General features: G+C 46.4%; 1 protein-coding gene across 1 annotated transcript; it reads left to right on the top strand.

Moving 5' to 3' along the window:
* The first annotated feature begins 248 nt into the window (after nt 1–248).
* On the top strand, nt 249–25,923 carry UBL7 (ubiquitin like 7). Its single transcript, XM_075345568.1, has 11 exons — nt 249–355; nt 951–1,136; nt 1,433–1,552; nt 5,513–5,595; nt 5,887–5,971; nt 6,526–6,583; nt 8,476–8,606; nt 19,728–19,777; nt 21,453–21,620; nt 21,744–21,866; nt 22,908–25,923. Exons 2-11 carry the CDS (start codon nt 959–961, stop codon nt 23,043–23,045), a joined length of 1,134 nt encoding a protein of 377 aa, XP_075201683.1. The 5' UTR covers nt 249–355; nt 951–958; the 3' UTR covers nt 23,046–25,923.
* Nucleotides 25,924–27,216: the final 1,293 nt, after the last annotated feature.

Raw genomic sequence — 27,216 nt, 5'->3', positions numbered from 1 at the left:
TAGTTTTTTAGTTAAACTCTGTCTATTGTGGAGCGTTCTATAAACGAAAATGACGTAACCGTTCAGCGCCCGCCAAGGGCTGATGGGATATGTAGTTTTAGCTTAACGCTCTGTAGGGTCTTTTAGTAGAGGAATATGACGCAATCGCTCAGCGTCCGCTAGGGGCTGATGGGATATGTAGTTTTAGTTTAACGCTCTGTAGGGTCTTTTAGTAGAGGAATATGACGCAATCGCTCAGCGTCCGCTAGGGGCTGATGGGAGATGTAGTTTAAATTTCACGCTGATTTGTCACTTCCGTGGGGATTGTAAACAAAGGAAGTGTAACGGGCCGGTTTCTGCGCGGACTCTACAGGAGGTTCGTGACGTCTGCGCTGCTATATAGTAGTATTTCTTATAGAACAGTGTAATGTCGGTCACCACGTGTTCTGTCACGCTGGGGCTGGTACACTACAGGGAGTCATATACTTGTAGTGTAGAATACAGTTCTGATAATCCGGCACTGCTGCCCTTAATCCCGGATTGTGCTAGTTACCCATTATGAGTGGCTTCTTGTATACACTTGCTCCTACTGTGGATCTTAAAGGGCTGGCGCTGACATTGCAGGGAGACAAGGCTGCAGTATTACTATTATAGCGCCATCTATTCCATGGCGCTGTACATGTGAAAGGGGTGTACATAATAGGGACAAGTACAATAATCATAAACAATACAAGCCACAGACTGGTACAGGAGGAGCGAGGACCCTGCCCGCGAGGGCTCACAGTCTACGAGGGATGGGTGAGGGTACAGAGGGTCGTGCGGTGCTATAGCAGACTGAGGGTTACGGCCGGCTTCATGAGGAGTAAATATGTGTGTAATGTATTTGCTGTCAGTGGGATGCCGAATTATGGGAAGTTCTGATCATTACTGAATAATGCATTACCTGTTTTCTGTCTCCTTTTTCCTGTCAGTTTCCATCATGTCTGAGCTCCATATATGCGTCCAGCTGGCAGATCAGCCCCTGTCTCCTAAATCCATTGTCCACCTCCCGGTGCATTCCTCCAGTGATGGGGATTCTTGTGGTCACCGAGTGTCTGTTGTCAAACAGATGATCACCGCCACGTTGCCAGAGTCCCTTCCTGACCCAGAGCTGATCGGTGAGCCGTGCACATCACACACAGTCATACTGTTTAGTGTACGTTATGAGGTGGCGTAATTGTAGGAGTGTCATTATCAGGCACCTTAAAGGGGTGGGCCAGGCATACTGTCAGATGTTCAGGGATTCTGGGGCTTACTCTACTTGCTAAGATGACTGATCAGTTCTCGCAGAACATCAGACATGTGTACCATCCAGCAGAGTTGTGTGTCTTCTCCGTGCCCGATGCCACACCAGGCAGGACAGTATGACTGGCCACCCCTTTACAGCTAATAACTTCCTTTTGTTTCTGCACAGACCTAGTCCACTGTGGTCGACGTCTCCGAGATGATCAGACTCTGGAGTTTTATGGCGTGCAGTCAGGGAGCACCGTTCACATTCTGCGCAGGGCTTGGCCAGAGCCACCACATCGGCCTGGTGAGTAATAGGCGCATGTAGCTGATCAGTAATTATCCTATTATCATAGATGAATTTTACATCTTTATGGACGAGGTGTCTAGAAATCTTCAGTTTCTTAGTGACCAACACAGGTTTGCATTGGTTACTTATACAACTACTGGATTAATTTCAGCAGCACACGATTGTGCTCATCATGTGGGGGGCAGGGAGATGTCTGTGTGTTTTTGATAATAATAAAAATGGAAATGTAATAATAAAGTAGCTGAACAGAGAGACAGAGGCAGATCCACACTGACATGAAGCTACAGCTTTTTAGAAAGGATTCTATCACTTCCCCGAGCTGGATTCACAGTTAGGCTAAGTTCACATTTCCGCTAAAATCTATCAGTCACAATCCGCTGCTCTTGTAAACAGCGGAATCCGTTTAGCGGATTCCGCTGCTCCCATAGACTTGTATGAGCAGCGGATTGTGACTGATGATGCTGCGTTGCACCCTCCGCCCGACTGATCAGTCGTGGAACAACTGACCGCCGGGCGGGGGGAACGCAGCATGTAACGTTTTTTGAGCAGCGAGATCCGTCGGATTTCGCTGCGCATGCTCTCTGGCTCCCTGCACACGTCACCAGCTTTGGTTGGTTACCCGATATTTACCCTGGTTACGGTGCAAGGAGCCAGCGCTAAGCGGTGTAGGCCCGTAACCAAGGTAAATATCGGGTAACCAAGGTAAATATCGGGTGCTTTGCTGTTACCCGATATTTAGGCTGGTTACGTGTGCAGGGAGGCCGACACTTCCCCGCTCGGCTCCGCCCCTCCCGCACTCCGCACATGTATGTACACACACACACACACACACACACACCTGTCCCCAGCCATGCAGACAAGCATTGACACCCTCGTCTGGCCCCGCCCCCTGCTCGGCTCCGCCCCCTCCCGCACTTTGCATGTGCACACACACACATACATACATACATGCACATACACACACTCACACATACACTCACCTGTCCCCAGCCATGCAGACCGCAGCACTTCTACTGACATCCTCAGCGCCTGGCCCCGCCCCCCGCTCGGCTCTGCCCCCGAACTCCGCCCCCCGCACACAACGGAATCCGACAAAGAATTCTGTTCTTTGTCATCCGTTGTACAGCATTGAACAGCGCATCAGTCACATGCGTCAAGCGACGCATGTGACTGATACAAATCAACGGAAATGTGAACTTAGCCTTACACAGCTCAATACTGCTATATAATGTACTCCATACTGCTTCTGATAGGTGTGCTATAGAGGTAAGGGGAGCAGATCTCCTTTATTCCCCTTTGTGATGTTTATGGGATCATTGCAGGTAGCCTCCACCCGTTACGTCAGGGAAAACTGACAAATAGAGATGTATCCTGTAGTTACAGTTATAGCTTTCAGTTACTTATTTTTTTTTAAGGGTTAAGCACCTACATGAGTAATATGAGAAATTGTGGTAAAACTGTGTGTGGTTGTAACATTTGGATGAAGAGTATATTGGCTATGTCTTTGCTGCTGCTGCAAACTCCCTTTAAGGCACTCCATATTTTTCTTCAGACCCCGGCATTTGTTGCATTTTTTATCATTGAGTTTTCTTATTGGGCTCAGTGAAAACAAATCCAACTGCAGAAAACGTTTTAGGCTATGTCCGCACGCTGCATCTTGAAACTTGACTGCACCGAAGTGCATCTTTTTATAAAAACACAGCTTGTGGCCCAAAAAACACATGAAAGAGCACATGCGTTTTTTTTTTTTTATAAAGGAGAAACAAAATATGATATGATAGGATAGGATAATTGATAGAAAAACTATAACGTATAAATTGTTTTAAACTATTTTTTTGTTAAAAAAAACAAAACATGACGTGGGGTCCCCCCTATTTTTCATATCCAGCACAGGAACTACAGCAGCTGCAGACTGCAACCCTGTACCTTGGCTGGTTATGAAAAATAGAGTGGATCCCACACTTTTTTTTAATTATTTGATTTATTTAAGAAAAAAAAAATGACTTGGGGTCCCTCCCATTTTTCTAAAACCAGCCAAGATACAGCAGACAGCTGGGGGCTGATATTATTAGGGTGGGAAGGGCTATTGTTATTTGGTCCTTTTCAGCCTAACAATAGCAGCTTGCATCTGCTCCAGAAGTGGTGCATCCAAAAGATGGGCCAATTCTGGTGCTGGACCCGGCTCTTCCCGTTGCCCTGGTGCAGTGGCATTCAGGGTTATAAGGAGTTAGTGGTAGACCACAGCTGCCACTAAGCCCTAGATTAATAATGGGAGGCATCTGAGACCCCCCCCCCCATCGCTAATCTGTAAGTGAAGGTAAATAAACACAAACAATGAACAAAAATAGATCCTCCCACTGGTGTCTGTGATTGGAAGCGTTAGACATGCTGTCACTCAGCATGGGGGCGCATATGACTGCAACTAATTACAGATGCCGGTGGGTGGGGTGAAACAGTGCATATTCAATGAAGGTAATGAGCAGCCCAGAAAGTGAATGAATGGCAGCCGGAGTAGTGTGACAGCCGCGCTGGTGACTCGCAGAAGTATGAAACTCTTGATCTTCCCTCTTTGCGTCGGACTCTGGTCTCCATAGACTTTATATGGGGCCGGCATCTGTCCAGATACCAGGGGTCAATGCCCCGCTGACCCCTAGTCAGTGAGGGATTGATCTGCCAGTCCTCCCATTACTAGTGAGGAACGCAGGACAAATCGCAAAAAGAATTGACATGCTGCATCTTGGTTGCATCTTCAATAACACAGCAAAAAAAAAAAAGCACTGTGCAGACAGCAAAATAGAAATCTCATAGACTTTGCTCCCTATAATAAAAGTAAACATATGCTGTGGTTTGCTGAAAGCTGTAAATGGTAACACACAGGGTTTTCTTCAGTAATTGTAGCCTTTTCTACTAGGCAAATGACGATTGCAAATAGAGGGCTTTCCCCCCAAATATCTACAGATCACTAATCTTATGTGTATAAAGTACAGCAAACGCCAGTGTCTTAAGGTACCGTCACACTAAACAACTTACCAGCGATCCCAACAACGATACAACCTGATGGGGATCGCTGGTAAGTTGCTAGGAGGTTGCTGGTGAGAGGTCACACTGCGACGCTCCAGCGATCCCACCAGCAATCTGACCTGGCAGGGATCGCTGGAGCATCGCTACACAGGTTGCTGGTGAGCTGTCACACAGGCAGATCTCACCAGCAACCAGTGACCAGCCCCCAGCCAGCAGTGCCGCGAAGAAGCGATGCTGCGCTTGGTGACTAAGGTAAATATCGGGTAACCAACCCGATATTTACCTTGGTTACCAGTGCACTCAGCTACACGTGCAGAGAGCAGGGAGCAGCGCACACTGCTTAGCGCTGGCTCCCTGCTCTCCTAGCTACAGTACACATTGGGTTAATTACCCGATGTGTGCTGTAGCTACACGTGCAGAGAGCATGGAGCAGCGCACACTGCTTAGCGCTGGCTCCCTGCTCTCCTAGCTACAGTACACATGGGGTTAATTACCCGATGTGTACTCTGCTACACGTGCAAGGAGCAGGAGCCGGCACTGACAGTGAGAGCGGTGGAGGCTGGTAACGAAGGTAAATATCGGGTAACCAAGGACAGGGCTTCTTGGTTACCCGATGTTTACCGTGGTTACCAGTGTTCGCAGAAGCCGGCTCCTGCTGCCTGCACATTTAAGTCCCCTTTACACACTGAGACTTTCTAGCGATCATGCTGCACAGCGGGAAACAAAGGACCAAAGAATGGTCCTGAACGATTTGTAGCGATCAGCAACTTCACAGCAGGGGCCAGGTCGCTGATGTGTTTCACACACTGCAATGTCGCTGGGGAGGTCGCTATTACGTCACAAAACCGGTGACGTTACAGCGATGTTTGCGATGTTACAGTGTGTAAAGCCACCTTTTAGGTTTAGTTTCTTATATTGTTTGTTTTTTCTTTCTAGAACCTGTAGATAAAATTGCTGCCAGCCGTGAGTTTCGAGCTCTTCATACCGCTCTGCATACGAGCTCTACCTACCGTGATGCGGTGAGTATATCAGCACATACACTGTACGTAATCCATACGATACTAATCACACATGAGAACAAACTGAATATGGCAGCTCAGTCAGCGCCGTTCCTTTTCTGGCAGGGATGTTATACCGTGCAAAGTAACAAAGGGAAAATATAAGCAATGCAATGTCTTCTATGTCCCAAGGCCATTATATGGGTGGTTTCTGATAGACAGGAACAGAAAGTCAAATGTGAGTGGTGGCGGGATCAGATGACCCTTAATATCTCATATCAGTGAGTGTAAGCGCTGTCCCTTCTCATTCAGGTGTTCAAGCTGCTCGGCAGTCGGGAGTCCCTGGAGCAGATTGTTGTGGCAACTCCCGGCCTTAGTTCTGATCCTGTAGCCATGGGTGAGCTCACTGTTCAGAGTTTGTAAATCTGATTGTCTGGTCTCGTGGACTATTAAGGTTATGTGCGCACAGTGGGTTTTTCGTGGTGTTTTTCGGGTGCGTTTTTGGGCTCAAAACTGCATGAGTTTGCTTCTCCAGCAAAGTCTATGAGTTTTCATTGTTGCTGTCCGAACAACTTTTTTTTTTTTTTTTTTTTTTTTAAGCTGCGTTTTTGAGTTTACAAAAAAAATGTACATGTCAATTCTTTCCTGCGTTTTTTTGCGTTTTTTCCCCCCCATGCAATGCATTGGAAAAACGCAGCAAAACGCAGTAAAAACGCATGCATTTTTACCGGTGCGATTTTTGCGTGTTTTTGCTGCGGGTGCGGTTTTTTTTTTTTATGCGTTATTGTGCGTTTTTAGGGGCCAAAAACGCAGCATCAAAAAAAACGCAGCGTGAGCATATAGCCTAACGCAGCAAACATGATAAACGTGTGTAGTGGCATGGAAGAATGACTGCTGCCAATGTGTGCAATGCAGAAATATGCTGATCAGATCCTTCACCTTTCTTCACAGGAGTTCTGCAGGATAAGGATCTATTCACAGTATTCACTGATCCCAGCATGTTGGACACGTAAGTGTTAATATCACACACAAGGCTTAGGCAATTATCATTTGCAGTATATATACATACATAATGGATCCAGCCCAGTAGATAACTCAAGAAAGGTAACCCTCTCCTCTTACCAGTAGGTGTAATTTTAAGATTTAATATTTAGATTGTGAGCCCCAATGGGGACAGTGATGGCATTGTATGTAAAGCACTCTGGAATTAATAGCACTATAGAAGTGAATAAATATTTTTATTATTATATATATTAACAGCTTTGATATAAATGTGTACAAAATATGTTTCAGAAAGCCATTGTGGATCACTCTGCTCGCGGGCTAAATTGCCGAGCCTTTCTGAGCATGTGCAGAATGTGCACTGACTTGGAACGTGCCCTGGCTCATAGACTCTACTGAGGCCATACACTGCCCTGTGCTCTCGCTTAGGCACAAGCGTGACTCCATAGTGGCATTTTCAGCATTTGATGGTGGGGTCTTTCTTAAAAACCAAAAATAAATAAGATTTGTTTATTGTTCTTTATAGAGTTACATTTGTAATATAATAACTTGGTTATAATAATATTAAAGCCTTTGTGCTTTTTTTTCTGTTTTTTTTCTTTTATATTGAGGTAATAATGACAAATATCGGAGTACAGACTCTGATTTAAAGGGAACCTGCGGCCACCACCAGTGAGCTCTTATATACAGCATTCCAGAGGAGCACAGGCCGCGCTGTATAACGTAAAAATCACTTTTAGAATACTCACCTGGGGAGGGGGGGGGGGGGTCCCTCCGGTCCGATGGGTGACACTGCTCAAGAGTCTGGTGCCTACTCTCTGCTGCAAGTGCTGTCCTCCTTCTTCGCAGGCCAGTGTAGCTGACGTGTCCTTATGTGATCCATACAAGACGGCACTGAGGTCTTGCACAGGCACACTTTGTTTTGCCCTACTAAGGGCAGATCAAAGTATTGTACTGCGCATGCGCGGGCGGCCGTTAACCTTTGATCAGGCCTGCACATTACAGTACTTTGCTCTGCCCTCAGCAGATCAGATCAAAGTGCGCCTGTGCAGGACAACAATGCCGGCCTGTGTAGATGACGTAGGACGCGTCATGCGCACGGGCCTCAGTAGAAGGAGGACGGCGATCGCCACAGAGAGGACGCGCTAAACCGGAGAGCAGCAACACCTCATTGAACTGGACCGTCCCCTAAGTGAGTATTATAAAGCTGTTTTGTATGTTCTACAGATCAGTCTTGGCTCTTATATACAGCATGTTAGAATGCTGTATATAACAGCTCAGTGGTGGTGGCCGCAGCTTAGTCGCCAAATCTGGTGACCGGTTCCCTTTTAATGGGGTTTTGTGTTTTCAAAAAAGTTGTTTCTCCAACCAAACAAATTGTGGTTACTCGCCCTCCCCAGGTCCATTGCTGAGTCTCCACAGCAATGATAAATAACATCATGTCAACAACGCTGCAACCAATCACTAAACTCTATGACCACCAGTGATTTCAGCACTGCAGACAAATAGCAGAGATCGGAGGCGAAGTGTAGACTCCGCGATGGACAGAAAGAGGGAGAGTAAAGAAGTTGGATTTCTTTTATATCAAATTATCCATGGGAAGACAATTGTTCTGAAATCAGAAAACCCTTGTATATTTCAGCTGTATAAAAGATTGGAAGAATTGAATATTAATGATGACTGGACAATGTTAGGCAGGGAATGTGTCCTATAGTTATGGGAATTGTGATACGAGTAGCCTTAGGTATAATGTTTAGATATAGAAGACCATAACTGATGCAAGACCATGCTTTGGTATAGGGGTTTTTTTTATCATTTTTATTAATTTAGACATAAGCTTGCAATTTTTACACTCCTGTTTCTTTTAAACACCCATTTTTATTTTCGGATTACTCCCAGGCTCGTGTCTTCCCACCCTGCTTTAGTAAATGCTATAATACTAATCCTACATTCAGTGACTGGAAGTTCTTCGCTGCCTCCAACAGATGGCGCTGCTCACACTGTTCCTCCTGCAACTCTACACATGCCGGGTAAGAAAATGAATGGAGCGGGAAGCGAGACCCCCGACTGTGCGACGTCTGACTCTCCGTCCCTTAGTTATGACAGTATCAGAAACTTAATGTTAATTTTTACATAATGGCAATATATGTACATTTCCATTATAGTTCTTCACAGCTTTCAAAACCTCTTCTTACTGTTTGGACATTATTATAGAAACGCAAGTGTTTAACATTGCTCTGATATTTAGAGGCGAGCAGTCATATGACCAGGACAGATTTCCAATTGATTGTCTCAAGCAGAGATCTTGAAAACCACAAGGAATTAATTCAGAAAATGTATTGGAATTTGTTTTCTTTAATATGTAAAAAAATACTTCTTTTCTATAACTAAACTTGGGAGAATGAATTTGCAGAACTCCGATCCATAGACCAGGTCAGTAATCTGTGACTGCTGGACAGTAAGCCTGCAAATCTCTTTACCTCCCGGCATTCCCAACTCTTCCTTTGATTAGCCTGCCTATTGCAATGTCATCATAGGTGGCATGCTGCACGGACAACATCGCACCAGTCCGGGAAATCAAGAGGAGTCGGCAATGCTGGGAGGTAAAGAGATACGCAGAACTCTCGTCGAGCGGACACAGAGTACTTAAAGGGTTATTTCCTTCTCCAAGATCCTATCCCAATATGTACTAGGTGTCCTAATAATATTAGCAAATACTTCCAGTTAGAAATGTAGGATAGTTCTCCTGATATAGCCATGTCTCTTACCTCATGTGCAGGGCATTGCAGCTTAGGAATCCATTGTTACATCCACTCATATAGTGACTGATAGTAAGTTAATTCCTCATGGTCGGAACCATGGATGTCTAAGCTAAAATGCTATTCACTGTATTAATCAGATATACACATACACTATGTTAATGGAAAAAAGGTTCACAGAAATATATCAGATTAAAATATAACTAATTAGAGATAATATAAAACTGGAACCAAAGGTTTTTTTCAAAAAAGAATGAAAGAATTGCATCCGAACGAATGACTTGCAGAATACAGTAGGGAGGGAGGGCGCCCTGTTACTCTGCTCTCACCCTAAATAGAGTCCCTACCTACTGACGGAGTTATCACACCTTAGGGTTCAGATAGGTTCCCCCGTTCCACGATGGCTTTCCCTAGGGATCCTATTACGTGAAAAAGAGAAATAGTTAGAGAAAAGTGTATAACACTCCCTTCTGTATGTGCAAAAACGTGCAAAAAAGCGCCAATATTGTGCAAAACTCGCAACCATATCATGTGCAAATCAATTATTAAAGTATACAAATAAACAGTATCTAGGCGCCTCCACTCACTGTTTTGGCTAGATAGAATGTTGGACCAGTTAGACTATGTGCGCACGTTGCGTAATTACATGCAGTTACGCTGCACTTTGTAGCGCAGCATAACTGCATGCGTCCTGCGTCCCCTGCATAATCTATGAAGATTATGCAGGAGACGTGCGCACGTGGCGTCTTAGAGCGCAGCGGTTCGGCTGCTGCCTAAAGCGCTGCGTTCTAAGAAGTGACATGTCACTTCTTCCGTGCGCTTTGCCGGCAGCCCCTGCTCTGTCTATGGGAGGAGCTGCAGGCAGAGCGCATGGAATCTGCTTTTTTTTTTTTTTTTTTCACTACGGACATTTTTGGCAGCGATTTGAAGCACACGTGTGCTCTTCAGATCGCTGCAGAAATGTCTGCAGTGAAGTAAACAACGTGCGCACATAGCCTTAAGGCCCCGTCACACTAAGCAACATCGCTAGCAACATCGCTGCTAACGAACAACTTTTGTGACGTTGCTAGCGATGTTGCTGTGTGTGACATCCAGCAACAACCTGGCCCCTGCTGTGAGGTCGTTGGTTGTTGCTGAATGTCCTGGGCCATTTTTTAGTTGTTGCTGTCCCGCTGTGAAGCACAGATCGCTGTGTGTGACAGCGAGACAGCAACAACTAAATGTGCAGGCAGCAGGAGCCGGCTTCTGCGGAGGCTGGTAACCAATGTAAACATCGGGTAACCAAGAAGCCCTGTCCTTGGTTACCCGATATTTACATTGGTTACCAGCCTCCGCCGCTCTCACTGTCAGTGCCGGCTCCTGCTCTGTGCACATGTAGCTGCAGGACACATCGGGTTAATTAACCCGATGTGTGCTGTAGCTAGGAGAGCAAGGAGCCAGCGCTAAGCAGTGTGCGCTGCTCCCTGCTCTGTGCACATGTAGCTGCAGCACACATCAGGTAATTAACCCGATGTGTGCTGTAACTAGGAGACTGGGGGCTGGTCACTGGTTGCTGGTGAGCTCACCAGCAACTCGTGTAGCGACGCTCCAGCGATCCCTGCCAGGTAAGGTTGCTGGTGGGATCGCTGGAGCGTCGCAGTGTGACATCTCACCAGCAACCTCCTAGCAACTTACCAGCGATCCCTATCGTTGTTGGGATCGCTGGTAAGTTGCTTAGTGTGACTGGACCTTTATAGTCCCCTTAATCAGTATATACAGTGGTTAAATTCAATCCTAATTGTAGATAAGACAACAAAGGACAACAGAATAGATAGATCAGGGACAACACATTTCCCCACGTATATGATAAAGATAATGATATATGTATGAGGAGGACAAAAAAATTCCAATAATGTCTCATATTGTCTCCGTAGCGGTGTATAAATGATAATACTCCATCACATAAAGTGAAAAACATGAGTTCCACACATGTATAGATATCCTATGACCTCTACTCCACACTAGTATACAGTGCTGGCCAAAAGTATTGGCACCCCTGCAATTCTGTCGGATAATACTGTTTCTTCCTGAAAATGATTGCAATCACAAATTTTTTGGTATTATGTTCATTTATTTTGCTTGCAATGAAAAACCACAAAAAAAGAATGAAACAAAAATCAAATCATTGATCATTTCACATAAAACTCCAAAAATGGCCCGGACAAAAGTATTGGCACACTCAGCCTAATACTTGGTTGCACAACCTTTAGCCAAAATAACTGCGAACAACCGCTTCTGGTAACCATCAATGAGTTTCTTACAATGCTCTGCTGGAATTTTAGACCATTCTTCTTTGGCAAACTGCTCCAGGTCCCTGAGATTTGAAGGGTGCCTTCTCCAAACTGCCATTTTGAGATCTCTCCACAGGTGTTCTATGGGATTCAGGTCTGGACTCATTGCTGGCCACTTTAGAAGTCTCCAGTGCTTTCTCTCAAACCATTTTCTAGTGCTTTTCTTTTTCGCTCCTAATTGGGAGACCCAGACAGTGGGTGTATAGCTACTGCCTCTGGAGGCCGCACAAAGAACTACACTTAAAAGTGTAAGGCCCCTCCCCTTCTGGCTATACACCCTCCCGTAGGAGTACGGATTCCTCAGTTTTAGCTTTGTGCGCAGGAGGTCAGACACGCACGCATAGCTCCATTGTTTTTAGTCAGCAGCAGCTGCTGACTATGTCGGATGGAAGAAAAGAGGGCCCATACAGGGCTCCCAGCATGCTCCCTTCTCACCCCACTGTATGTCGGAGGTGTTTGTAAGGTTGAGGTACCCATTGCGGGTACGGCGGCAGGAGCCCACATGCTGATTCCTTCCCCATCCCTTTTTACAGGGCTCTGGGTGAAGTGGGATTTACTGGTCTCCAGGCACTGAGACCGTGCTCCATCTACAGCCCCTGGAGAAGATGCTGGATGGAGCGGAGTACATCAGGGACATGGCCCTGCTTCCTCAAGGTACTCTGTGTCCCCGTGCATTTGGCGCTCACACCGCAGCATGCTGGGTGTTGTAGTGCGCCGGGGACATCAGCGCTGCGGCGCTTGTGCCATGGCCTCATTCAGCTTCGCTGAAGCAGGCACACTTCTGGGAATCGGTCGCGCCGGCCGCTGGGACTGCGGCGCGGCTGGCACTTGTGGTGCGCCGGGGACTTCAGCGCGGGCCGCGCTTTTACGGCGGCCGCGCTGATAACTCGAGTCCCCGGCTTTTGCGGCCTGCTTCCGTTCGTTCCCGCCCCCAGACCTGCCAGTCAGGAGAGGGGCGGGACGCTGGTCAGTGCATCAGCGCCGAGGGCTGGAGTCGTTTTTACATACTCCAGCCCTCACAATCGGCACAGAGGGGACACTGTTTCCCGCACTTTTGTTTAGGAACTCCCACGGACCGCCCCTCTCCACAGACGCCGGCAGCCATTCCTGCTGACACGCTGAGCTGCAGAGGGGAGCCGGGGAGACCCAGACAAGGAATTCTGCGCCTCTTACCCGCTATTCAGCGGGCGGTAAGCAGCCCTCAGGGCTCACCCCCTCTTGTGCCAGTAGTATTCTTAGTATTTTGTTTCTACAAATACTTTGTATTGCATAGCGCTGGTCGCCCTTTGGCTATAGACTCTCTCACATTGCAGAGAGCCAGCAGCATGTCGTCCGTAAAACGCAAGGGTGCCAAGGCACAGACATTATATGCTTCCTGCACCGCATGTGGGACTTTTCTACCGGCAGGCTCCACGGACCCCCATTGTGGGCAGTGCTCGGCCCCTGCGGCGCTTGCACAGTCGGGACCTCTGCTGGACGTGACCCAGGGTGTACCACCTGTGAATGCTGTCCAGGTGACAGGAACTGAGTTTGCGGCTTTTGCTGACAGAATGTCTCTCACTATGTCACAAATTCTTGACACATTGCGAGCTAGGCCTGTACTTCAGGCCACGGACACTGTGCAATCATTGCCCCCTGGTCCCCCTCAGCTGAGTTACCTCCAAGCTCCGGGACGGGCACATACACCTCAGGGTGAAGACTCTGACTCGGACGATGGCCCCGGGCAGCCTAAGCGGGCTCGCTATGACGGGCCTTCACATTCATCTCAATGGTCAGGATCCCAGCGAGATGAATCTATGGGTGATGAGGCGGACGTAACTGATCAGGATTCTGATCCTGGGACCGCTCTCAATCTAGATACACCAGATGGTGACGCCATAGTTAATGATCTTATATTTAACATCAATAAGATGTTAAATATTTCCCCACCAGCTCCTCTTGTAGAGGAGTCAGCTTCGCAGCACGAGAGAATCCATTTCAGATACCCTAAGCGTACATTAAGCACTTTTCTGGACCACGCTGACTTTAGAGACGCAATCCAGAAACCCCACGCTTATCCTGAAAGGCGTTTTTCTAAACGGCTTAAAGATACACGCTATCCTTTTCCCCCTGAGGTGGTCAAGGGTTGGACCCAGTGTACAAAAGTGGATCCTCCAATTTCCAGGCTTGCAGCTAGATCCTTGGTTGCAGTTGAAGATGGAGCGGCACTTAAAGATGCCACTGACAGGCAGATGGAGCTCTGGCTGAAATCCATCTATGAAGCGATTGGAGCGTCATTAGCGCCATCTTTTGCGGCCGTATGGGCACTCCAAGCTATCTCAGCCGGGCTTGCGCAAGTCGACTCAGTCACACGTGCATTTGCCCCGCAGGTAGCACCATTGACCTCGCAAATGGCGGCATTCGCGTCGTACGCGATTAATGCTGTTCTTGACGCTACAAGCCGCACGGCAGTGGCGTCAGCCAACTCCGTTGTTTTGCGTAGGGCCCTGTGGTTGAGACATTGGAAAGCAGATTCTCATTCCAAGAAGTGCTTAACCAATTTGCCTTTTTCTCGTGACCGATTGTTTGGAGAGCGTTTGGATGAAATCATCAAACACTCCAAGGGTAAGGACTCATCCTTACCGCAACACAGACAAAACAAACCCCAACAGAGGAAGGGTCAGTCTGGTTATCGGTCCTTTCGAGGACCGGGCAGGTCCCAATTCGCCTCGTCAAAAAAGACTCAAAAAGACCAGAGACGCTCAGATTCTTGGAGGTCTCAGTCACGCCCAAAAAGGACAGCCGGAGGAACCGTTGCCAAGACGGCGTCCTCCTGACTTGCAGTCTCCGATTCCCACACCCGCGGTCGGTGGGAGGCTTTCCCACTTTGGCGACATTTGGCTGTCACGCGTCAAAGACCGTTGGGTGAGGGATATTCTGTCTCACGGGTACAGGATAGAGTTCAGTTCTCGTCCGCCAACTCGTTTCTTCAGAACTTCTCCACCACCAGACCGAGCCGATGCTCTGTTGCAGGCGGTGGCCGCTCTAAAGGCGGAAGGAGTGGTGACCTCCGTCCCTCTTCAGGAACAAAGTCACGGTTTTTACTCCAATCTGTTTGTGGTCCCAAAAAAGGACGGATCGTATCGACCCGTCCTGGATCTAAAGTTGCTCAACAGACACGTAAAAGTCAGGAGGTTCCGGATGGAATCCCTACGCTCCGTCATAGCCTCAATGTCTCAAGGAGATTTTCTAGCATCAATAGATATCAAAGATGCGTATCTCCACGTGCCGATTGCACCAGAGCATCAGCGTTTCCTACGCTTCGTCATACACGACGAACACCTGCAGTTCGTAGCGTTACCTTTCGGTCTGGCAACAGCCCCCCGGGTCTTCACCAAAGTCATGGCAGCAGTAGTAGCTGTTCTGCACTCGCAGGGTCACTCGGTCATCCCGTATCTAGACGACCTGCTTATAAAGGCACCCTCTCAAGAGGCATGCCAGCACAGTCTGAAGGTGGCACTAGACACTCTCCAGAGTTTCGGGTGGATTATCAACTTTCCAAAGTCTCATCTAACCCCGACCCAATCTCTGACTTATCTTGGCATGGAGTTTCATACTCTCTCAGCGATAGTGAAGCTTCCACTGGACAAGCAGTGCTCGCTACGGACTGGAGTGCAATCTCTCCTTCAGAGCCAGTCGCACTCACTGAGGCGCCTCATGCATTTCCTAGGAAAGATGGTAGCAGCAATGGAGGCAGTCCCGTTCGCGCAGTTTCATCTGCGCCCTCTACAATGGGACATTCTACGCCAATGGGATGGGAAATCGACGTCCCTCGACAGGACTGTCTCCCTCTCTCAGACTGCCAAGGACTCTCTGCGTTGGTGGCTTCTCCCCACCTCATTGTCACAGGGAAAGTCGTTCCTTCCCCCGTCCTGGGCAGTGGTCACGACGGATGCGAGCCTATCAGGGTGGGGAGCGGTGTTTCTCCACCACAGGGCTCAGGGGACGTGGACTCAGGAAGAGTCCACCCTGCAGATCAATGTTCTGGAAATCAGAGCAATCTATCTTGCCCTGCGAGCCTTCCAACAATGGCTGGAAGGCAAGCAGATTCGGATTCAGTCGGACAATTCCACGGCGGTGGCGTACATCAACCACCAAGGGGGAACACGCAGTCGCCAAGCTTTTCAAGAAGTCCAGCGGATTTTGACGTGGGTGGAAAGCAGAGCGTCCACCATATCCGCAGTTCACATCCCAGGCGTGGAAAACTGGGAAGCAGACTTTCTCAGTCGCCAGGGCATGGACGCAGGAGAATGGTCCCTTCACCCGGACGTGTTTCAGCAGATCTGTTGCCGCTGGGGGACGCCGGACGTCGATCTGATGGCGTCACGGCACAACAACAAGGTCCCAGTTTTCATGGCACGGTCTCACGATCACCGAGCACTGGCGGTAGACGCCTTGGTTCAGGATTGGTCGCAATTCCGACTCCCCTATGTGTTCCCACCTCTAGCATTGTTACCCAGAGTTCTCCGGAAAATCAAGTCCGACTGCCATCGAGCCATACTCGTCGCTCCAGATTGGCCAAGAAGGTCGTGGTACCCGGATCTGTGGCATCTCACGGTAGGCCAACCGTGGACACTACCAGACCGTCCAGATTTGCTGTCTCAAGGGCCGTTTTTCCATCTGAATTCTGCGGCCCTGAACCTGACTGTGTGGCCATTGAGTCCTGGATCCTAGCGGCCTCAGGTTTATCTCATGAAGTTGTTGCCACAATGAGACAGGCTAGAAAACCATCCTCAGCTAAGATCTATCACAGGACGTGGAAGATATTCTTAGCGTGGTGCTTGGCTCAAGGGTTTTCTCCCTGGCCATTTGCATTGCCAATTTTTCTTTCCTTCCTGCAGTCTGGGTTGGAAAAAGGTTTGTCGCTTAGCTCTCTTAAGGGTCAAGTCTCCGCGCTATCCGTATTCTTTCAGAAGCGCTTGGCACGGCTTTCTAAAGTACGCACGTTTCTCCAAGGAGTTTGTCATATCGTTCCTCCTTACAGACGGCCATTGGAACCCTGGGATCTGAACAAAGTTCTCATTGCTCTCCAGAAGCCGCCTTTCGAGCCTTTGAAAGAGGTTCCCCTTTCTCGGCTTTCACAAAAGGTAGTTTTTCTTGTGGCGGTCACGTCTCTTCGAAGAGTGTCCGAGCTAGCGGCGTTATCTTGCAAATCTCCCTTCCTGGTGTTTCACCAAGACAAGGTAGTACTGCGTCCAATTCCAGAGTTTTCTCCCAAGGTGGTTTCTTCCTTTCATCTCAATCAGGATATCACTTTGCCATCTTTGTGTCCGCATCCAGTTCACCAATTTGAAAAGGGTTTACATCTGTTGGACCTGGTGAGAGCACTCAGGATTTACATTTCTCGCACGGCGTCTCTACGCCGTTCTGATGCGCTCTTTGTCCTAGTCGCTGGTCAGCATAAGGGATCGCAAGCTTCCAAATCCACCCTGGCGCGGTGGATCAAGGAACCAATTCTTCACACATACCGTTCTGCTGGGCTTCCGATTCCATCTGGACTGAAGGCCCATTCTACCAGAGCCGTGGGTGCGTCCTGGGCATTGCGGCATCAGGCTACGGCTCAGCAAGTGTGACAGGCGGCTACCTGGTCGAGTCTGCACACGTTTACCAAACACTATCAAGTGCATACCTACGCTTCGGCAGATGCCAGCCTAGGTAGACAGGTCCTTCAGGCGGCGGTGGCCCACCTGTAGGAAGAGGCTGTCTGACAGCCCGTTCATGTGGTATCTTTTTACCCACCCAGGGACTGCTTTTGGACGTCCCACTGTCTGGGTCTCCCAATTAGGAGCGAAAAAGAAGAAGGGAATTTTGTTTACTTACCGTAAATTCCTTTTCTTCTAGCTCCAATTGGGAGACCCAGCACCCGCCCTATTTGTTCTTAGGGTTTCGTTTTTCGGGTGCACATGTTGTTCATGTTGTTTCTTAAGTTCTCCGATCTTGTTATCGGATTGAATTTGTTTTTGAAACTGTTATTGGCTTTCCTCCTTCTTGCTTTGGTACTAAAACTGAGGAATCCGTACTCCTACGGGAGGGTGTATAGCCAGAAGGGGAGGGGCCTTACACTTTTAAGTGTAGTTCTTTGTGCGGCCTCCAGAGGCAGTAGCTATACACCCACTGTCTGGGTCTCCCAATTGGAGCTAGAAGAAAAGGAATTTACGGTAAGTAAACAAAATTCCCTTCTTTGAAGTGTGTTTTGGGTCATTGTCCTGCTGGAAGACGCATGACCTCTGAGAGAGACCCAGCTTTCTCATACTGGGCCCTACATTATGCTGCAAAATTTGTTTGTAGTCTTCAGATTCATAATGCCATGCACACGGTCAAGCAGTCCAGTACCAGAGGCAGCAAAGCAACCCCAAAACATCAGGGAACCTCCGCTATGTTTGACTGTAGGGACCGTGTTCTTTTCTTTGAATGCCTCTTTTTTTTTTTTTTTTTCCTGTAAACTCTATATTGATGCCTTTTCCCAAAAAGCTCTACTTTTGTCTCATCTGACCAGAGAACATTCTTCCAAAACGTTTTAGGTTTTCTCAGGTAAGTTTTGGCAAACTCCAGCCTGGCTTTTTTGGGAAAAGGCATCAACATAGAGTTTACAGGAAAAAAGAGGCATTCAAAGAAAAGAACACGGTCCCTAAAGTCAAACATGGCGGAGGTTCCCTGATGTTTTGGGGTTGCTTTGCTGCCTCTGGTACTAGACTGCTTGACTGTGTGCATCGCATTATGAAGTCTGAAGACTACCAAAAAATTTTGCAGCATAATGTAGGGCCCAGTGTGAGAAAGCTGGGTCTCTCTCAGAGGTCATGGGTCTTCCAGCAGGACAATGACCCAAAACACACTACAAAAAGCACTAGAAAATGGTTTGAGAGAAAGCACTGGAGACTTCTAAAGTGGCCAGCAATGAGTCCAGACCTGAATCCCATAGAACACCTGTGGAGAGATCTGAAAATGGCAGTTTGGAGAAGGCACCTTCAAATCTCAGGGACCTGGAGCATTTTGACAAAGAAGAATGGTCTAAAATTCCAGCAGAGCATTGTAAGAAACTCATTGATGGTTACCGGAAGCGTTTTTTCATAGTAATTTTGGCTAAAGGTTGTGCAGCCAAGTATTAGGCTGAGGGTGCCAATACTTTTGTCCAGGCCATTTTTGGAGTTTTATGTGAAATGATCAATGATTTGATTTTTGGTTCATTCTTTTTTGTGGTTTTTCATTGCAAGCAAAATAAATGAAGATAATAATACCAAAAAATGTATGATTGCAATCATTTTCAGGAAGAAACAGAGTATTATCTGACAGAATTGCAGGGGTGCCAATACTTTTGGCCAGCACTGTAGTAATAGCAACATCAGTTGTGATCAACCAGCCATCAGCATATGGCGATGCTCATTATGTAAAATGCTTTAGGCATATGATGGATCTTCTAAAAGAAATTGCTCATTAGCATATGAAAATCCTGATAAATATACACGCTATTTAGCATATAGTAGTGCTCATCACTACATCAGTATAGATACACTTTTTACATATGATGGTACTCCTCACTAAACGCTCAACGCGTTTCTCCCTCAGTTGGGTTTTTCAGGAGTGATATCATAGATATGTTAAGTCCACAATGATACAGGAGTCTTATGCCCCAGTGCTCAATAATGTGAGCGTTCCTCTCAAGATAAGATATAAATCCCAGCCGATAACACCTGACTTATTTATATCCATCCCTTCTCCCTGCACATGAGGTAAGAGACATGGCTATATCAGGAGAACTATACTACATTTCTACTTGGAGGGATTTGCTTGTATTAATATTATTACGCCTAGTACATTTTGGGATAGGATCTTGTAGATGGAAATAACCCTGTAACTTATCTGATGGGCTGGAGTTCTGCACATCTACCGTATTCTCCCATCTCTATCCACCTTCAATGCTTCTCCTTTTTTTTTGTTAGCCCAAATTTATATATACAGATTCTTTCTTACCAGCCTGTACCACCTATAGTATTGTTTTCACTTCATTGTTTGTGTGTTTTGATAGGCGGCTTCCTATTTGATGGTCTGTCAGATGAAGAGGATGAGTATCCACAGGTGAGATAATCAGATATTCGATATCAACATAATGGATAACATTTTTCTAGACGCGTTTTTAGCCTCGATTCATTAAGTGGTTTCCTCCAGTTTTCTGTTGTGAAACTGAGATATTGCAAAATTTTCGGGCAACTCATAGTAGCACAAAAAATGTGTCACTTGCCATTTTTATGACAGTCCTGGAGAGTGCCAGTAACCTTTTGAATAGTAGACGGAGCTTCACATTGAGGAGTAATGGCTGAGTGTAGGTGGCAAATTCTTCATAACTCATTACAATGGCAGGACACTCCAGTCTTCACTGCAGGTGTAAGGATGAGCCAAACTCATTCACCGCTGCACTCTAAAGCTGCGTGCCCACGATTAGGGTTAACAGCGTTTTGGACGCAGCGTGTTCTTAATTCGTTCAAAACGCTGCGTTGTACAGTACAAGCACAGTGGATGGGTTTATAGAAGTCCCATGCCCACTGTGCATGTATGGCCCGCAGCGTAAACTGACATGCAGTATGGCTTCCCAAGCCACATCATGACAATTTATGCTGTGGAGCCTGAAGAATTCTCTGCAGGGAAAACAAAGAGAAAGTTCGCAGCGGCCCAAACTTTGATCATGTGTACGAGCAGCTGCGGACTCCTGCGGAGAGAACATTAGCGGCCCCGCAGTAGAGGACATGCTGCATCCAGGACGCAGCATGTCCTCATCGTGTGCACATACCCTTAGTGAATTTGTAGCATCCTACTCCAGCACACTGTTCATTAACACTGGTGTATAAAATATCAGCCTTGATGAATTTCGCAGATAATACTAAGGAGGAGTAGCTAACACTAGATAGGAAAGAGATTGTATTCAAAATGATCTAGACACACTCGAACAATGGGCTGAAGAGAACAGAATGGTTTTTAAGAGGGACAAATGCAAAGTCCTACATTTGGGTAAAAGAAATGTAAAAAGCATATATAATATGGGAGGAACAGAACTAGGTAATGGCACCGGGGAAAGGGACTTGGGCATAATAGTGGATTCCAGATTCAACATGAGCCAACAATGCGGAGCTGCAGCTAGCATTGACCCTGGATCAAGAGAGGTAATTATTCCTCTATACTCTGCCCTGGTCAGACCCCACCTGGAATACTGTATACAGTTCTGGGTGCCCCAATTCAAGAAAGACATCGATATACTGGAGCAAGTCCAGAGAAGAGCAACCAAGATGGTAGAAGGTCTGCTAACCATGTCATATGAAGACCAACTAAAAGAACTAGGGATGTTTAGTTTGCAAAAGAGAAAGCTGAGAGGAGACTTAATAGTCGTCTACAAATATCTAAAAGGTAGTCACAGTGCAGTGGGAACCACCCTATTCTCATTAGCATAAGGAAGTACAAGAAGCAATGGGATGAAACTTAAAGGAAGGAGAATCTGATTAGACATTAGGAAAAACCTTCTGAAAGTGAGGGCAGTCAAAGAGTGGAACAGGCTTCCACGGGAGATAGTGAGCTCTCCATCAATGGAAATCTTTAAGTGGAAACTGGATAAACATATAGTTGGGATGATTTAGGAAACCTGCACTCACAGGGATATGAACCCGATGGCCCTTAAGGTCCCTTCCAACTCTACCATTCTATGAATTGGGGTCTTTGTTTGTTTTTAATAACATTTTTTTTTTCTTTTCACATTCTTAAAAAGACCTCTCGCTCAGGATCATCTAGCAGCACATCTGGTCCCCGACCAGCTTCTCTTGGATATACCGGAGCCTCGGGTCCTCGTCCGATAACACAAAGTGAACTGGCCACTGCTCTGGCTCTTGCTAGCACCCCAGAGAGCAGCTCTCACACACCAACCCCTGGAACGCAGGTCAGGAAACCTCCTTGCATACTAATGTTCTTTGTCAGCATTGATTTAATATTATGTCAGTTAAATACATCTTCTTGTTGCCTTATTAAGGAAATTAATATGTAAGAATTTTATATTCTGCAGGGTCATTCTTCAGGAACATCTCCTATGTCCTCTAGTGTTCAGTCGGGAACACCCATCACCAATGACTTGTTTAGCCAAGCTTTACAACATGCACTGCAAGCTTCCAGCCAAACAACGCAACAGGTGAGCTATATGTTATGTAACGGTCAATATGTTGTCCCCTTCATGTCAACCCTATGTAAATTAACAGACTGATGGCATGGTCCCTGTTCCTGGAACGTCTTAATTTATAAGTTGAGTTTTATGGTACGTGGTATTTGCTTTACCTGTGTAAATATTATTGTGGTCATTAGTTCTCAATTGATAGAAATACTTTATAATTTGAAAATTCGGTAAACTTGTAGGCAGTCATGTAATTCTCCAGGCTTCAAAGACACAAAACAATTTGGCATTCTGCCTTTTTATTGGGTGCAGTGATATTTTTGGGCTAGAGTTCAGCAACACTTCTTTGCAGAAAGCCCTAAAACCGAGAAAATAGGTGATAAAAGTCCTAGATCTGTGATGTCCTAGCTGGAGGAATGTCTATTGGCTACACAAGATGAAATCCACAGTTAAGACATGAGCGCCTTCCTCTTTTGTGTTTCAAGCAACACAGTGTGTTCAGACACATGTACAAATGTATATAAGAACCAAAACAGTCATCATAATACAAAATCGACTACCTAAATATACAATTGTACATTATTAGATAGACCTGAGCATAAGGAAGAAAAACCTTGGGTATTAATTACACATAAGGTGTTATTCCTGATAGTGAGGGTAAAGGTTGACTGCAGACTTTTAAATTCTTCCAGTGCGCACCAAATTCTGTCTGAATTTTCCTGTTTCCATGGACAGCAGTTCATCATGTGACTGCAAGTATGCAATTTGCATGCATGCACACGGTCACTTGCCAACTAGACGTGCTCTGCCTCACTCAGGATTAGTGACTTGAACAAGGCTGAGCACATCCAGTTGGTATGTGGCCGGAAGTATGCAAATCTCATGACCGCCTGCTGTTACAAATAGAGTGACTACAGACTTCCATCAGACGACCAGACAACGCCTTTAAGTATTTGCTCCAAAAGGTGTACAGGAGAATACAGCACATTTCATTTGTATACACTCTACTTGCTTTTTTCCCATTATACATTGTTTTTTTTGTTTTTCACTTTTGTCTTGTAGAATCAGTGGCAGCCTCAACTACAACAGCTGCGGGATATGGGCATCCGCGATGAAGAACTCAGTCTGCGGGCATTGCAGGCCACTGGGGGGGACATTCAGGCTGCTCTGGAGCTCATCTTTGCTGGGGGTGCTTTGTAATGACACTTTGTTCTGTATTCTCATTGGGAACATTCCTTTATTCTTAATTTTTCACTGATCTATAACTGTTTCAAAATGGATAGAATTTACTGTAAATGATCAATTTGCGTTGTAGAGCCAGAGGGATATTTATTGCATCACTTGTCCGAATATAGTATTCTGCTGTAAATTTCTTCATATGCATGTATGACTTAATATATCCAAAACCTATTTATACAGATCTCTTCAGAGATGCATTCAAATGTGACTATAAAAAATACTGGAGAATAATATGGATCAGAAATTAATAAGAACATTTATTGAAATATATTAAAATACAGATAAAACCAAATACAAATAGAGTATAGAGTATACAAATTAGGGATTAGGGAGCAATGTGTAAATGATATAACCATACCATGGGGAGCGCTGCAAACAATTACCGTATTTTTCGCTTTATAAGACGCACCGGATTATAAGATGCACCCCAAACTTAGAGATTAAAAAGGTTAAAAAAATAAAATAAAAATGGGGTTCGTCTTATACTCCGGTGTTGTCTTAGTGTTGTCTTACCAGAGGGGGGCAGCAGTGGTGGTGAAACTGGTCACAGGAGGCAGAGGTTCTGCTGGCACACGCGGCGGGTCAGTGGCTGCAGGTGCGGCAGCGACAGGCGCGGCGGCGTCCGTGGCGGCAGGTGAGGCGGCCTCCGTGGAGGCAGGCACGGTGAGTCAGTGGCTGCAGGCGCGGCGGGTCAGTGGCAGCAGGCATGGCGGCGTCCGTGGCGGGTCAGTAGTGGCAGCTGCAGGCGCGGTGGGTCAGTAGTGGCAGCGGCGGCAGGTGAGTGGTGCAGCAAATCTGTGCGGTGAGTGACCCAGTGTGTCCGCGGTCCAGGTTCAAATGATGGCGCCCAGAGCGGCACATGAGCAGATGGAGCTCTCATCCAAGGGCTCCATCTGCGCACTCTCTGACTCCCGGTGCCATCATATGAAACTGGAACCGCGGACACACTGGGAAACCTGCCGCATAGCCGCCCACCCGCACAGAGAGGCAGCTGGCACCGACAGGCGCCCGGCTGCCACCCGCACGCAGCCACAGGCGCCCGGCTGCCGCCCGCACACAGCCGCCTGGCTGCCGCCCGCACGCAGCCTCAGACGCTCGGCTGCCGCCCGCATGCAACCACCCGGCTGCCGCCCGCACGCAGCCACAGGCACTCAGCCGCCCGAACGCACCAGATCGCCGCACAGACAGGCCCCCCCCCAGGTAAAGCTATATTCGGATTTTAAGACTCACCCTAATTTTTCTCCCAAATTTTTGGGAGGAAAAGTGCGTCTTATAATCCGAAAAATATTGTAAATGCTGAAACAAATTGTGATTTATAAAAGGAGAAAAAAGCAGTTCACCCTTAATGGGAACCTGTCACCAGATTTGGCAACTATAAGCTGCAGCCACAACCACGGAGCTCTTATATACAGTATTCCGGAATACTGTATATAAGAGCCCAGGCTGCTCTGTGTAACGTAAAAGACACCTTTATAATACTCACCTAGGGAATGGTCCGGTCCGGTGGGTGTCTCTTCTCTCCAGTCCGGTGCCTCCTTGCTGTAGTCCGGTACCTCCTCTCTGCTTCCATCTCCATCCTCCTTCTACCCAGCCTATTATGGATGACGCATCTACATCAACCACACAGGCCGACATTGATGTCTTGTACAGGCACAGTTTGATCTGTCCTGCTGAGGGCAGATTAAAATACTGTAATGCGCAGGCACAAGGAAAGGTTAAAGACAGTCCGTGCATGCGCACCACAATACTGTGATCTGCTCAGAGATGAGCAGATCATAGTGCGCCTGCTCAGGACCTCAATGCCAGCTAGTTTGCACGACATAGGATACATCATGCACACGGGCCTCAGAAGAAGGAGGATGTTGATCGCTGCAGAGAGCAGGCGCTGACCAGAGAGCAGCGACACCCATCGGACCGGACCGCCTCTTAGGTAAGTATAATAAAGGTGGTTTTTTTTATGGTATACAGATCAGTCTGGGCTCTTATATACAGTATTTTAGAATGCTGTATATAAGGGCTCACTGGTGGTGGCAGCTTATATGGAACAAATCTGGTGACAGGTTCCTTTTTAATGTAGCAGTATTGCCCCACACACCACAGGATTTCCCACCACAGCAATATTATGGTTTAGTTGTTACTCTGTAGTCCTTTTTTCAGATGTAGAAGGCATATACTTTATTTAATTTATGCAGCGAGTTTGTTCTCATTTAGCTGTTACCTTTTTTTTTTAATTATGATCATTTCACATTCTCGTCCTGTCCTCCTCGCCATCTGCTAGTTTTGTATTACTGTATTCAATTTATATATGCCACTTTCTAGTGTTTAGAATAAATTGAACTATTTATTGCAATATTATAAATTCATGGTTTCAATCAGAGTATTTTACGATTTAAAATTATTTATTGCTATATACCTTTTTTCGATGATGTGTTTCGGCATTTGTTTACAGCACTCCCCCCTCTTCTTGCATTATTATATCATTTGCACTCCCTAATCGATGGAATAAACTCTTTACTATAACAGTAAAATTCTTATGGATTTCTGCATTTTTGTCCTTTTATTAATTTGTTATACTTAATACTTTATGGTGTATGCACTGTGATACCTGCTCCATATACCTCTTATCTAGACCTTTTTTAATCTGTACATCAATATATTTCAATAGTCTTCGTTGTTAATTTCTGATCAACATTATTCTCATATAATTTTTTTTTTTTAACGATCCATTGCTTGTTATATCCAATGTATTAAGCGTTTTCTTCTTCGAAATTGATGTGCATTGCTTCTACCTTTTTCACTGTATAGTACATAATAAAGGGAAAAAAGGTAAAACCTCAAATTTGAGCATCCACATCATTATCGTCCTTTGTGGGGGTATAACATCGTAGAAGGTAAAAATGTTTGCTGGAGTTGTTGGATGACTTGTTAGCAACCTGGTAATAATTGCCACAGACTCTGCTACTTTACGTCTGACATAAAATCGGAAGACCAGACATGGTGTTTCTTTATCATAGAATAGTAAATAATATACTTCATATGATATAGCAGTCATTAGGTGGAACTCATAAAACTGTATAGATAGGAAGAAGTTCTTTGTAAAAAGAGGTGGTGCCTAACAGGGACATATTGATGCAACCACACAAGGGCCAAAGAGCTATGAGAGCCCATTTCTACCACCAAAGCAGGTGGAATTTCACATTATGATGGGCGATTACACTTCAAATGGCCTATATATTGGCCCATATACTGTTCTTGCACAGGGGCCCTTTTTGCTCTGTGTCAGTCAGTGGTGCATATGTAAGCAATAATTGAATTAATGTTTGCCTTTGGATTGGTGGTAGAATGACCATATTAGTTCGAGATCTTCCCTGACAATTTAGTTAGCCAGCATACATTGATATTGGCGGCTTCGGCTGACATTATTCTAATGTATATGGGGTCTTTTAATGTGATTTCAAATGGATAGGACAAGGCAGCAATACTTAACACAGTCACTACTATGTAAATGCCATTCTGGTCTTCTGAGCAGTGAAAACCAGTATTTCTCAAACTGTATGTCATGATACTGTTGGCACTCTGCTGTTGCAGAGTTGTATCGGTCACCTGATTCCGTGGTCGGCGTTTTCCGGTGGGAGGAGCCTGTCCTATGACTCGTTCTTGGGAGCACGCAGCGTTATCAGGAAGTTCCCTCACATCACAGCGCCAGTTATAGTCCTGCTCTGCAGTGTGCTCGCTTGGTCCCTGTAAGTGCTCTAGATTCTGTCTGCTACCTCCCCCTTACCTTTTCTGACCTACCTCACTTCTGTTCTGCCTAAGCCTACCTCACTTCTGTTTTGCCTGAGCCTACCTCACTTCTGTTCTGCCCGACATCCCTATCTCCCATCCACTCCATCTTGTCTTACCTTCCGTTCTTCCCTTCTGCTCCCAATTTGTTGTCCCATCTCTGCGTCCACTCCTTCGTCTTGCTCTCCCAGTTACCGACTTCTTCAGGCTTGTTCCTGACCCTGACTCCGCCTCCTCCCTTGTACTGCGCTCCCTCTTGGCTCTGACCCGGCTAGCACGACTATTCTTAGCAACCACTTAGTTACCTGGGGCGTCTTGTGCTCTGGCTCCCTCTAGTGGTTGTTCTCGT

This window comes from Anomaloglossus baeobatrachus, chromosome 4 (genome assembly GCF_048569485.1).
Source record: "Anomaloglossus baeobatrachus isolate aAnoBae1 chromosome 4, aAnoBae1.hap1, whole genome shotgun sequence".
NCBI lineage: Eukaryota > Metazoa > Chordata > Amphibia > Anura > Aromobatidae > Anomaloglossus > Anomaloglossus baeobatrachus.
This window is presented reverse-complemented; position numbering and strand designations above follow the sequence as displayed.

Excerpts from the sequence above, each read along its gene's own strand:
- UBL7 (XM_075345568.1), top strand. The coding sequence starts at position 959 with ATGTCTGAGCTCCATATATGCGTCCAGCTGGCAGATCAGCCCCTGTCT. Across the intron at positions 1,137-1,432 it reads TCCTGACCCAGAGCTGATCG|ACCTAGTCCACTGTGGTCGA; the intron begins GTGAGCCGTGCA and ends GTTTCTGCACAG. Across the intron at positions 5,596-5,886 it reads GCTCTACCTACCGTGATGCG|GTGTTCAAGCTGCTCGGCAG; the intron begins GTGAGTATATCA and ends CTTCTCATTCAG.